Source organism: Natrix helvetica, assembly GCF_964273705.1.
Source record: "Natrix helvetica genome assembly, chromosome: 8".
NCBI classification, from domain to species: Eukaryota; Metazoa; Chordata; class Lepidosauria; order Squamata; family Natricidae; genus Natrix; species Natrix helvetica.
Window position 1 is genome coordinate 8,953,715 of NC_138559.1, and position 13,109 is coordinate 8,966,823.

Genomic DNA, 13,109 nt, shown 5'->3' on the forward strand with positions numbered 1-13,109 from the left:
CAGATGTTAAGATGATACAAGACATGGCAGAACTACGAGAAGGTTTAGAATTGAAGGATGATACTAGAAGTTAGACGTTAGTAAAACTAAAAATGAAAATGAAATGTAATTATTAGGAATAATACTGTTATGTTTATTTGTATTGAACAGTATGATACCCAGGAATCAAACCATTCATGCAATGAGATGTATAAAAATAAAAAACTTTATGAATTAAAAAATAAACACATCGGTCATTTCTGCAAGAAGACAAACCAGCCTTCAAAATCGTTCCATCTAAAAAAACAGAAATGGGTGCTTTCTTATCAGCTAGCCTACATCGAAGTTGGTCAAGGCAAGCAGAGAGTTGGGGAAGGTCCTATTGACCTGCAGTTGGACTCTGGGTAGCAGGGTGGGGAGGAGAATGAAAGACATCCCGAGACCAAGCCAAGGAGAGGACAGAGGCAAGGGCAACTGGGACCATAACAGAAGCAGGAGCTGCAGTCCATCCATGGGGTTTAAAGCCTTGGTAAGTGAGCTAGCGAGATTTAAATAACATGGAGCCAGAGGATGCAGTGCCTTATGAAAGAGAGGTTAGGTGGCTTTAAACTGACAGTGTTGGGGGGCTTTCAATACTTAAAATGGGCTTTTCGGGTTTTGAACTTGCGCTGGTACCAACTGTAGCTCTGAGCTTCCATTATAAGTGGGGCTTATAATGGAAGGGAAGGGAAGGGAGTAGAGTAGAGTAGAGTAGAGTAGAGTAGAGTAGAGTAGAGTAGAAGAGAAGAGAAGAGAAGAGAAGAGAAGAGAAGAGAAGAGAAGAGAAGAGCAACAAGGAATAACAGAGCTGGATAGAACCTTGGAGATGTTCTAGTCCAACCCCTTGCTCAAGCAGAAGTTCCTATGCCAATCTCTTCTGAAAAGCCTCCAATGATGGAGTACCAGCAGGAGCAGGAGCAGGAGCAGGAGCAGGAGCAGGAGGAGGAGGAGGAAGAAGAAGGAGGAGGAGAAGGAGAAAGAGAAGGAGGAGGAGAAGAAGGAAAAGGAGAAGAAGAAGGTGGAGAAGGAGGAGGAGAAAAAGAAGCTGCTTTTGAGCTGGATGCTATGGTGCAAACCTGCTAGGACAAGGAACATAATGGAGTAGCCTTACTTTGCCCATTGATGTCTATGTGCAATCACGACTGTTTCCTTCTGAGGTTATGCCAAGAAAACTAAGGCTGGAATTCCTGGTCTAAGAATGTGACATCTTCCATTTGGAGGAATCAGGCATTGCATCCTCTACACTTAATCCATCATTTCAAAAAGTGAAGGTTAGTTTGCTGGAGTGGAAAGAAGCGGGAGACAGACAGGCATGCTTTCAAGAGACCAGGTGGCTCTACCTGAGAAGAAGTGAGCTCGGAAGCCTTTCTTGGATACGGTGTTGTCAGACTTGAATTCAATGCGCATGTTGTTGTACTGGGAGGTGATTACCTCGGGTTTCTCGGCTCCACAAAACTTCCCATGGAGCTTGGCTTCAGAAGTGAGGCCGCTGCGCACTTCTACAAAGTCATACTTGCACACCTAAAGGGAAAGACAAGAGGAAATAATTCCCAGGTTCGGGAAAAGGAGAAGAAGGTGGGAATGAGTGGCCACAGCCAGCAGTGGGTTTCACATTTTGTTATCCCTGGTTTGACCCGTGCATGCCCGCTCGCTTCACGTCCTTTAGCAGATGCCCCTGCCCTTCCATGCATGTGCTTTGCTCACGTGTGCCCCTTCAGCACATGTGCCCAGCCTCAAAAACATGCCTAAGTAGGATGGCATAGAGCCAGGGCAGTGGGGCGGTTGGGTGGTCCCACCCACTATTTCCGGGCAAACCAGTCTGAACCGGCTGAAATCAAGAGTTCGTTCTGCATTCTACATGGGAACATATCTTCTTTTTTGATACCTGAGACCATCTTCCCACAAACCTTTGGGAGTCTTAAACAGCACTGTTGTTGGTTTCATTCATTCGGAACAAATGTTCTAATTAGATCAACGGTGGGCAACTATGGACATTTTGCGACCTGTGGACTTCAATTCCCAGAATTCCTGAGCCAGCCATTTAAACCCACAGGTGTGGATGATGGAGAATGATTTTATTTTATTTTTTAAAAATGCTACCTTTCTAGGCCAACATGACACCTAGTGGCCCCATCTCAACTCACTTCATTAATTTTTCTAAATTTTCTTCCAAATAGAATAGAGTTGGAAGGGACCTTGAAGGTCTTCTAGTCCAACCCCCTGCTTAGGCAGGAAACCCTACACCACTTCAGAAAAGTGGATATCCAACATCTTCTTAAAAACTTCCAGTGTTGGAGAACTTACAACTTCTGGAGGCAAGTTGTTCCACTGGTAAATTGTTCTAACTGTCAGGAAATGTCTCCTTAGTTCTAGGTTGCTTCTCTCCTTAATTAGTTTCCATCCATTGCTTTTTGTTCTACCCTGAGGTGCTTTGGAGAATAGTTTGACTCCCTCTTCTTTGTGGCAACCCCTGAGATATTAGAACACTGCTATCATGTCTCCCCTAGTCCTTCTTTTCATTAAACTAGACATACCCAGTTCCTGCAACCGTTCTTCATATGTTTTAGCCTCCAGTCCCCTAATCATCTTTGTTGCTCCTCTCTGCACTCTTTCTAGAGTCTCCACATCTTTCCTACATCGTGGTGACCAAAACTGAATGCAGTATTCCAAGTGTGGCCTTACCAAGGCATTATAAAGTGGTATTAACTCTTCACGTGATCTTGATTCTATCCCTCTGTTGATGCAGCCTAGAACTGTGTTGGCTTTTTTGGCAGCTGCTGCACACGGCTGGCTCCTATTTAAATGGTTGTCCACTAGGACACCAAGATCCCTTTCACAGTTACTACTACTGAGCAAGGTACCATCTATACTGTACATGTGCATTCCATTTTTGTTGCCTAAATGTAGAAATCAATTATTCCAACAGCTAATCATTCATAATGCAGAAACATAGATCTATGGCATGGAAGTTAAGCCGGGTCTGTCCTGCTATTGCGGAATAATCTTGTTCATAAATCTTCCTTCTTCCTTCCCCAAAGCAGTATTAAACCCTAGAGCACTTCCTTATTGTTTATTTAATGGGCATCCCATCCTCCATCAATGAAAATCCGCAGCAGCTCAAGAGTTCCAAGGCAACCATCTGTGCCAGGGGTGGGTTCTGGCAGGCACTACTACCGGTTCACTCGTCGCGCACACAGTGCAATAAAAAATGTTCTGTGCATGCGCAGAAGCAAGAAACAAAATGGCGGCTCCTATGGCGCTGCCCGGAGAACTGGTTCGGGGGCTTGGCAGGCCTGGGTCGCTGCCGGTTCCAGCAACCCAGGCTGCCAAACCACTACGGGTTCGGCCGAACCGGTCCGAACCGGTTGGAACCCACTACTGATCTGTGCTAACACAGGGCCTTCTTTTGAAAGGAAAAGCACTTACGTCATTGCCTTCTGTCTCAAAGAAGTCAAACGTCAGGGATATACGATACTGAGTGGGTGCCACCAGCTGCCAGATGCAGTTCTTGTTGGGTGGATATTCCTTTGGCCAGCCAGGGCTTGTGATGGAGCCATTGAGTTTGGTGAGGAATCCGCCGCAGGCAGCTGCAAGATACAAAAACCGAACATGGAGACTGAATCAATCTCATGCCTGGAAGGTTTTTCCTTAGTAGTGGATTTCTAATTCTAGGAGAAAATGAAGGCGATCAGATTTCTTCAGTAGGCATCACCAAACTGCCTTTTTTTAGAGCAGCGGTCTCCAAACTCTGCAAACTTTAAAGCCTTGTGTGCTTCAACTCCCAGAATTCCCCAGTCTTAAAGTTGCCAAGCTTGGAGGCTCCCATTCTAGATCAGGGGTCACCAAACTTGGCAAATTTTAGGCCTTGTGGGCTTCAACTCCCAGAATTCCCCAGTCTTAAAGTTGCTAATTTTGAAGGCTCCCTGTTCTGGCCTAGGCTTCACCAAATCATGAAGCAGACTCCTTGTCCCGACAAAACCTCTTTTTTATGAAGCTAATGTGAATTCCTCTCATTCACATCCAGCAAAGTCCGGGCAAACAGCCTTCCGAGGGTGAATTTGCAACCACAGACCTTATCAGGCTTGGAGAGCTGCCAGGCATCAATATCTTCCAAACGCAAAGCTGTACGAGAAAATACTTGGCAAGGAGTCTCCGAGGGTCACAAATAAATCTTCACACTAATTAAGTGAACTAATGGCCATTCACCGTCCACCTGTGGCCTTACTCCCAAGTCGGCCCTTGTTCCTTAACTGTTACCTTCTCCTGGCAGCTCTGCGCATGCGCACACTGGGAAAAGGCTCCAGCTGTTCTTCTGCCCCACTGATATCCGATTCCGAAGAGAGCTGATAACTGTTGGACGGCCCTGGCCCCATCTCTGCCTCCGATGCAGAGCACCCATCAGAGCCTTCCCCAGACTCCAGGACTGGCCCATCTTCCTCCCCAACCTCCTCCCTGTCTACGTCTGCCACCAGCTCCACTGGCCGCTGCTGGTCCACAACACTCCCATTCTAGAACAAGGGTCTCCAACCTTGGCAACTTTAAGACTTGTGAACTTCAATTCCCAAAATTCCTCAGCCAGCTTTGCTGGCTGAAGAATTCTGGGACTTGAAGTTCAGAAGTCTTAAAGTTGCCAAGGTTGGAGACCCCTGTTTTAGAGGTTCCTTTTCATATTCAGTGAAGTTTGGTGAGCTTTTTCAGGAGGCTGGGCTTTGAAATCAGGTGATGCCGGTTTTCAGATTTTACTCTAAAACGGGTTCTTTATTAGAAGGTCAATGTAAACATCTTTCTAGATCACGTTGCCATCTGCCTTTATGGAACTGAATTCACACTGCTGTACTACAAAGCCCATTCTTTAAAAAAAACTGGCCTCAGTCTGCCTAATGCTGTCTCTGAAAAGGTTTGTCAATGCTCAACACCAGGTTTCACGAACCTTCCCTTCTAGGGCTGAGTCTGTCTTTGTGTGGTGCGTATGGCCGAATCACACTTCCCCGTTCTGCTGTGTTGTCCATTGTACCATAACACAATGCTCTGAATCGATTCCCACGCTTCCCTGTTAATCACTCCAATTGTGCTGGGAAAGACAATGCACCCTTTTCATTAGCTAATGAATCCTCAGCAATGTTTTTAAAAGGTGGCAAATATGGCTTAATTATCATCCCCAATCAGGAAACCTGGGGTATAAATAGAGTCTTGTTGTGGTGCCCCATCTTAAAAGGAATGAGCTATCTTCTTCTTTCCCTATACTTTTAGTTCACAGGTTTTTGTCCGTTTGATATATAAGTATCAAAGTAGATACGTATATACAAAAGAATTTCAGCAATGGGTTCTCTGCCCAGTTGCTGGGTGGGCGTGGCCATGGTCAGCGTGGCATAGTCGGCCACCTGCACTATGGTGGAGAGGGGGGGCGTTTTCGCCTGTCCCAGGCTCCGGAAGCTTTCTTTGAGCCTCTGGGAGGGCGAAAACTTCCTCCCCCGGGCTCTGGCGCTTCCAGGAGGCACGTTTTCCCCCTCCCTAAGCCTCTGCAAAGGCCCTGCACTTACCTCTCATCCAAAAACGGTCCACATGGAGACTCCTGGGAGGGGTGGGGTTGGGTGGGAGGGGCCAACCAGGGGTGGGATTTGGAGGTTCTCCAAACCAGCCATAACATTAGCTACAGGTTCTCCCAAACCTGGGCGAACCTGTAGCAGCCCACCCCTGTAGGTAGGTATGTGTATGTAAATATACATGTGTATCTGTCTCTTGGTATCTATGTGTATATTTGTCTGTCAGTCTGTCCATCCATCCATCCATCTATCTATGATCTCTATCTGTATTATTCATCTGTATCTATCCATCTGTATTTGTAGCCATCCATCCATCCATCTACCTACCTACCTACTACCTACCTATCCATCCCTAACTCTAACCCTGTAGGTTAGATCGGACTATACCAGTGCTTCTCAATTATTTTCTGTCATGCCCCCCCTAGGAAGAAGAAAACATTTCGCGCCCCCCCCCCCGCGCGACTGTAAATAGTCTAATTTGTCTATAAAATTGTTATAAGTACACCTCTGCATAACATAGCACACCGGTCTTTCCTCGACTCCCACCGTAGTCACATGCTTTCTTTCCTCTTTCCCTCTTACTTGTCTATCCTTCCTTCCACCCTCCCTTCCTCCTTCCCTTCCTTCCTGCCTCCCTTCCAGTTCCCTCCTTCCTCTTTCCCCCTGACTGCCTGCCTTCTTTCCTCTTTCCCTATCCTCCTATCCTTCCTTTCTCCCTCCCTCCTTCCCTGCCTCCCTTCCAGTTCCATTCTTCCTTCCTTCCTTCTGCCTCCTTCCTGCCTGCTTGCCTTCTTTCCTCTTTCCCTCTTGCTTGTCTATCCTTCCTTCCACCCTCCCTTCCTCCTTCCCTTCCTTCCAGCCTCCCTTCCAGTTCCCTCCTTCCTCTTTCCCCCTGCCTGCCTGCCTTCTTTCCTCTTTCCCTATCCTCCTATCCTTCCTTTCTCCCTCCCTCCTTCCCTGCCTCCCTTCCAGTTCCATTCTTCCCTCCTTCCTTCTGCCTCCTTCCTGCCTGCTTGCCTTCTTTCCTCTTTCCCTCTTGCTTGTCTATCCTTACTCCCTCCTCCCTTTCTTCCCTCCCTCCCTGCCAGCAGCTCCTCCAGCATCCCAGCTGGAAGCAGCAGCACAACAGTCGCCGTTACCAGGGGCGAAGGGGTGGGGGTGGCAAGATCGGGCGACCGCCGCCCCTTTGTCCCTTCCCCAACAGCGGCTGTTGCGCTTCCGCTTCCAGACGGAATGTTGGCAGTGGAGCTGCTGGCGGGGAGGCGAGCTACCTGCATAAAGACGCCGCCGAGGGCATGGCAGAATATATCCCGGCTTGAAGTGGCAGCGCTGGGGACTGCTCAGAGACTCATCAGAGCCGCGGGCTGGAGCTGTGCAAAAAGTCTGCTTGGGCTGGGGGGGGGAGGGAGGGAAGCCTGGGACAGCCATGCTTCCCTCCCTCCCACCCCCGCCCGAGCAGGCTTCTTGCACAGATCCAGCCCGCGGCTCTGATGAGTCTCTGAGCAGTCCCCAGCGCTGCCACTTCAAGCCGGGATATATTATGCCTCGCCCACGCCGCCGCCGTTGCACCCAGATGGAAAGGGAGCCTTCGCGCCCCCCTTTACGGAGCCTCGCGCCCCCCCAGGGGGGCGCGCCCCACTATTTGAGAACCGCTGGACTATACTGATATAACCTGACTTATAAACTATTCTAATAACAGATAAAATATTTTAACAAACATAGCCAGGATTGATATTTAAGGCTAAGACAAGTTGATACACTATTCTGTTAGTTTTTAGATTCATAATGTTTTCTCTTATATTCTCCCGAGCTTTAATTGTATTATCAGATTTTCTGGGCTGAATTTGATGGCCCAAATAGATGAACGCATAACCCACAACTTATGACCAGAATTAAGACCACCATTTCCACTGAATCACCTCTGATTTTTTTCTTTTTGCAGCTCCACCATAACCCTCCCTCACCCCATGGCCGTGGCACCGCGAAAGCTGGCGGACTGCGCAGACTCTTAAGTAGGGCTTATTTTGGGAGTATGGCCAGTGGTGGGATTCAATTGGTGTAACAATCGGTTCACTTCGTGTGTGCTTTGTGGTTAGCTGCGTGTACGCACATTGCATTTGAAAATCAGCACTAAATCATTCCTTACTCTGCAGCCCCAGTGAGTAAAACAGCTGAGACGGGTCAATCCGTTCTGCCGCACCGATCAGCTGGGCTTCAAACAAAGGAAATATAGGACAGAATAAAGCAAGCGTGGATGGCCAGAGCCAACTGATCACCGGAACTCCCGGTTCACCCAAACCAATCCGAACTGGCTGAATCTTACCCCTGGGTATTGCTTTTATTAGGCGCACACATATAAACCATGCTAGGGACTATTTTTGGGGTAGGTGTTATTTTCAGGGGAACAGGATATATACATTCTTGGAACCAGGCAGATGCTTTCTAAGATGCTCACCTTCACACTTGCGTCTGTCGGGAGCCAACTCATAGCCAGGTTCACAGGCACACTTGTAACTACCCAGGGTATTCACACAACGCTGCTCGCATCCGCCGTTGTTTGGTCGTGAGCACTCATCCACTTCTGGAATGACAAAAGCAGTGACGTTTCAATCTATTTCTTTTTTGGGTCTATGCCGCAGGCTAAAGCTGCGTGGCATCTCTCTAACGCTAAAGTGCTCTGTTTCCAACCTCAGCAGGAAGAATCTACTTCTCTTGCGTTCCATCCCCGTGAGCTCAAGAGAGGACTATTTTGATGAAGAGAGAAAGAGAAAAAGGAGAGAAAGAGAAGAAGGATCAAATCCCCATGGTCTAGAAAGAAAGATGCATTGTGATTATATGGCCAGCTGTGCAAAACAAGAATCTGTTCTGGAAACAGCAAAAAAAAAAAAAAAAAAAGCTGGTTCAAGGAAGTGCAGTAAAAGGGTGATGTACCTAGCAGAGTCGGGGGGGGGGGGGGGGAAACGACACTTTTTCCTGTGTTAAGTCTGCCCCCCAGTGGCCCAATACAAATAGTCCTGCAAATAGAAATATTTGCCTGTTTGTCTACTCCTGCATTTAGCAGAATAGAGGAGCTGGAAGGGACCTTAGAGGTCTTCTAATAGATCAACACCCTCCTCAAGTTGGAAGCCCTCTACCATTTCAGATAAATGGCTGTCCAATCTCTTCTTAAAAACCTCCAGTGCTGAACCATTCACAACTTCTAGATGAGTGATGGCTAACCTTTTTGCCATCGCGTGCCAATAGTGTGGGGAGCGCAGGGGGGTTGTGTGCGGGCATGCCCACGCCCATAATTCTGTGTGTGCGACTCCCACCCACGCATGCGCATGAGACCCCTGCCCTGGCCCCGCCTTTGGCGCGTGATAGACCCATTTTCCGCCCTCCCCAGGCTCCAGAGGCTTTCTAGGAGCTTGGGGAGGGCAAAAAGGGCCTCCCCCGCCCAACGGAAACCCTCCAGAGGCTTCGGGAGGCTTCCCTGAACATCAGGAGGGCGAAAAATGGCCCTACGGACAGCCCGGAAGTCCAGTCAGAGAGGCACTGTGGGCGGGTCCTTCACTGTTTCCAGGGCATGATTGTCCTTCTAGTTTTCATTAATCATTTCAAGACAGAGCTGGAATCTTTTTCGGATTTGTTGGCTTTGCTAAGGCTGAAGCTCATCCCCCCATCCACCAATAGGAATGCAAACTTTGTCCCCTGCGAAGAGTTGTTGCTGCTGATTTTTGTTTTGTTTGGGGCTATTGCCAAGCCCTACAACAGGGTATTAATTTCCCACAGGGGTGGGAAAGCAGGGGTGTCAAACTTAAGGCTTGGGGGCCAGATCTGGAAACAGCAAACAACCAGCCCGTAGTGCTTCTGCTCGTGAAAATGGGCTCCCGAGCTTCATTTTCATTGGTAGAGGGTTGCAGGAGGCCGTGGCAACCAAAAATGGAGCCCGGGAGCCTCTTTTCGCTGGCAGAGCACTTGAGCCACCACAGGTGCCCCCAACATGAGTGACATCAAGCTGACCACACCCACCCTGTGTCACTGCGTTAAATTGTTTGCTAGCTTGAACTGAATAGCTGAACTGAAAGAGTTACTGCGCAGGTCATAAGCCTTATCTGACAATGATTTATTGTGCATGCTTAACATGTTTATTACTTCACACATTCCAGAGACTTCTCTTCCCTTTTGACCTTTGTCCGTCTGCCAGGAAGCTGGTAGACAAACTGTTTCTGCCAAAATGTAACAATTAGATAGATTTGTTTTATTTCTTTGTTTTATTATTTTTGTATTAAAGCTTGTTTTTCATTAGAATATGTTTTCCGGGATTTTATTTCTTTTTTTCACACCTTAAAGATAACGCTGTTTGGAAACGCCGCGATCTAAGACCTCATTTAGTTCAGGGTGAAATCTTCCCCTGACACCCTGGCCCCCCCAAGGTCAAATACGACCCTGATGTAGCCCTGAATGAAATTGAGTTTGACGCCCCTGTTTTAGAGCAACAAAATATAATCTCCCACCTTCTCCTCTTATCAGCCGGGGGGCGGGGGGGATATCAGAAGATCTGAACACAACTTCTCCATGACACGGTCCTCTCTACTTTGCACCAACCCTTTGTCAGATAGTGTTGCCCTCTCCCCAATTGTAAAGCTGTAAAGGGTGGGTGCTGCACATCCAAAGATTATCCAACCCTGCTTTGAATAATTCAAGCGCTGTATACCCTACCTTTGAAGTAGTTGACCGCAAAGCCAGCCTTGTTGATGGACCCATCGGACACAAACCTCATCCACAGCTTGTTGGAGGTGCTCTTAATATCGTCAGGCCTGTCATAACCACAATACCTTCCAATCACAGGGTCTGACTCTGAACTGCCATCCCGAATCTCCAGGTAGTCGTAAGCACAGCTGTCGTGGCGTTCGATCTGGGGAGATGTGGGGGGAAAAGGGAGGAGGACATGGACATCTCGAAAGACTGCTGAGTTTTCTTTTTAAAAATGCCTACCAGCTCTTGGTGGCACCTTAATCTATATTAAGCCACGGTGGCGCAGTGGTTAGAATGCAGTAATGCAGGCTGCTACTTCTGCTGACTGCCGGCTGCCTGTAGTTTGGCAATTCAAATCTCACCAGGCTCAAGGTTGACTCAGCCTTCCATCCTTCCGAGGTGGGTAAATTGAAAACCCAGATTGTTGGGGGCAATATGCTGACTCTCTAAACCGCTTAGAGAGGGCTGTAAAGCGGTATATAAGTCTATGTGCTATTGCTATCGTCCTTCCTTCCCTCTGCCCACTGCCAGCAGTTCGATCCTGACTGGCTCAAGGTTGACTCAGCCTTCCATCCTTCCAAGGTTGGTAAAAGGAGGACCCAGATTGTTGGGGGCAATAGGCTGACTCTGTAAACCGCTTAGAGAGGGCTGTAAAGCAATGTGAAGTGGTATATAAGTCTAAGTGATGTTGCCAATAGATGGACAAAACAGAAAAGGAAAAGGCAGTTGACGAACAGGTTCTACTAGGGATAAATAGTTCCAAGAAGGTGCCATATTTTATGGCACTAACCTAATGTTTAGGTATCTGGTCTCTAAGAGATCAGATAAATAAAATTCTAGATCAAGGACCTCCCAACTTGGTCAACTTAAGACTTATGGACTTCAAGTTCCAGAATTCCCCAGTCAGCATGGGTGGCTGAGGAATTCTGGGAGTTGAAGTCCACAAGTCTTAACACTGCCTGTTCTAGATCCTAGATTCCACACTGTTGACTAACTCAGAAAACAGAGGTCCCATTCAGGTGTTACAATCTGTTCTGACCTAGGCTTCCTGAGAGCATGAAACAAACTCCTTGTCCTGGCAAAAAACTATTTTATTAATTTACAGTGAATTCTGATCATTCACAGCCAGCAAAGTCTTTCAAGGGAGGATTTACAGTCACAGACCTTCTCTGGCTTGGAGAACTGTCAGGTACATATCTGCAAAACATGGCAAGGAGTCTCAGAGAGTAAGGAACCAATTAAGCGAACTAATTTGTCTCCTGCAAACTCCACTCCCTTTTCACTCATCTTTTATTTCCTATGGGAGGGGCCATTCATCGTCCATCTGTGGCCTTACTCCCAAGTCGACCCCTGTTCTTTAGCTGTTGCCTTCGTCTGGCAACTCTGCACATGCGCACACTGGGAACAGGCTCCAGCTGTTTGTCTGCCTCACTGATGTCTGACTCTGAAGGCAGCTGATAACTGGCATTTGGCTCTGGCCCATTCCCTGTCTCCGACACAGAGCCCTCATCCGAGCCTTCCTCAGACTCCAGGACTGGCCCATGGTCCTCCCCAACCTCCTCACTGTCCGAATCTGTTGGCTGCTGGTGGGCCACAACACAATTGAAGCAACCATATTAAAAGGTTTAGGGACAATCAAGAATGGATGGAGGACCAACAATGATGTTATGCTAAATGGAGCACCGTATTTAAATGTGAACAGAAATCATGGCTCTCAGTTCAGACAGGGAACAGGAGCTTAGAGAAGCCATTTTTAACTGGATGGGCCTAGAGCTCAGAGGGTAGAGCCTTCCACTTCAGCTGAAAGTACCACTGTCCTACCTGGCTGAAAAGGAGCACGAGGGTAGCATCCTATGTTTCTGTCCACCTCTGCCTCCTCCTTGCAGGTAGTCCTCAACATACCCCCATTCATTTAGTGACTGTTTGTGGTACTGAGAAAAGTGACTTATGACCATTTTTCACACTTATGACCCTTGCAGCATCCCCATAGTCAAGTGATCAAAATTCAAGTGCTTGAAACAACAGCTATGGTGGGATATTGATTTGATTTATAGGATCAACTCAGCATACGCTAGAACAGTGATGGCGAACCTATGGCATGCGTGCCACTGGCGCGCGCTGGCCAGCTGAGTTCACCTTTTTAAAAGCTATTTTTCGCCTTCCCCAGGCTCCAGAGGCTTTATAGGAGTCTGGGGAGGGCGGAAAGAGCCTCCCCCGCCCCCATGGAGGCTTCAGGGACTATCCGGAGGCTTCCCTGAAGCCTTCGGAATGCTTAAAACCACCCGCCGAGCAATCCGGAAGTGATTTCCGGGTTGCTCAGAGGGTCGTTTTAAGCGTTCCGAAGGCTTCAGGGATCGTCCGGAGGCTTTTGGCTCGCATGCGCACTGGGGGGTCGCGCGTTGCATTATGGGTGCGGCACGCCCCCACATGACACCCCCTGCGCTCCCCCCACTTGTGGCACGCGAGCCAAAAAAGGTTCGCCATCGCTGCGCTAGAACATACATGTTAAATTTCTTAGAAAGACTACAAGAGATGAGGTCTTAGGAGCTCAAAGGGTGGGACCATTAAAATATAAAGACAAAGAAATAGCCATTCTTAAACAAATTCCGAAGAAAGTAAGAGATAAGAGGAAGAAATATTCCTCTTTAGCGAAGAAATTATATAATAAAGGAATTTGGTTCAGATGGTTATTGCCAGAAGGAATGCTGATTTTCTGGGGGGGCAGCAGAATTAGAATCAATACAGTTGTGGAGGCGGAGGCCTTCATTAAAAAATACACCATCGACCATGGTATCCTATTGCGCCGGTTGG

General features: G+C 47.9%; 1 protein-coding gene across 2 annotated transcripts in view; it reads right to left on the bottom strand.

Moving 5' to 3' along the window:
• The window catches only part of BMP1 (bone morphogenetic protein 1), a 200,483-nt gene that overhangs the window by 19,596 nt on the left and 167,778 nt on the right, over positions 1–13,109 (bottom strand). For both annotated transcript variants that reach the window (XM_081960734.1, XM_081960735.1), the window contains exons 12-15: positions 10,263–10,458; positions 8,017–8,142; positions 3,445–3,605; positions 1,359–1,539 (exon numbers count right to left, since the gene is read on the bottom strand). In XM_081960734.1, the coding sequence (XP_081816860.1) occupies positions 1,359–1,539; positions 3,445–3,605; positions 8,017–8,142; positions 10,263–10,458 (664 nt within the window). The remainder of the gene's footprint in view (positions 1–1,358; positions 1,540–3,444; positions 3,606–8,016; positions 8,143–10,262; positions 10,459–13,109) is intronic.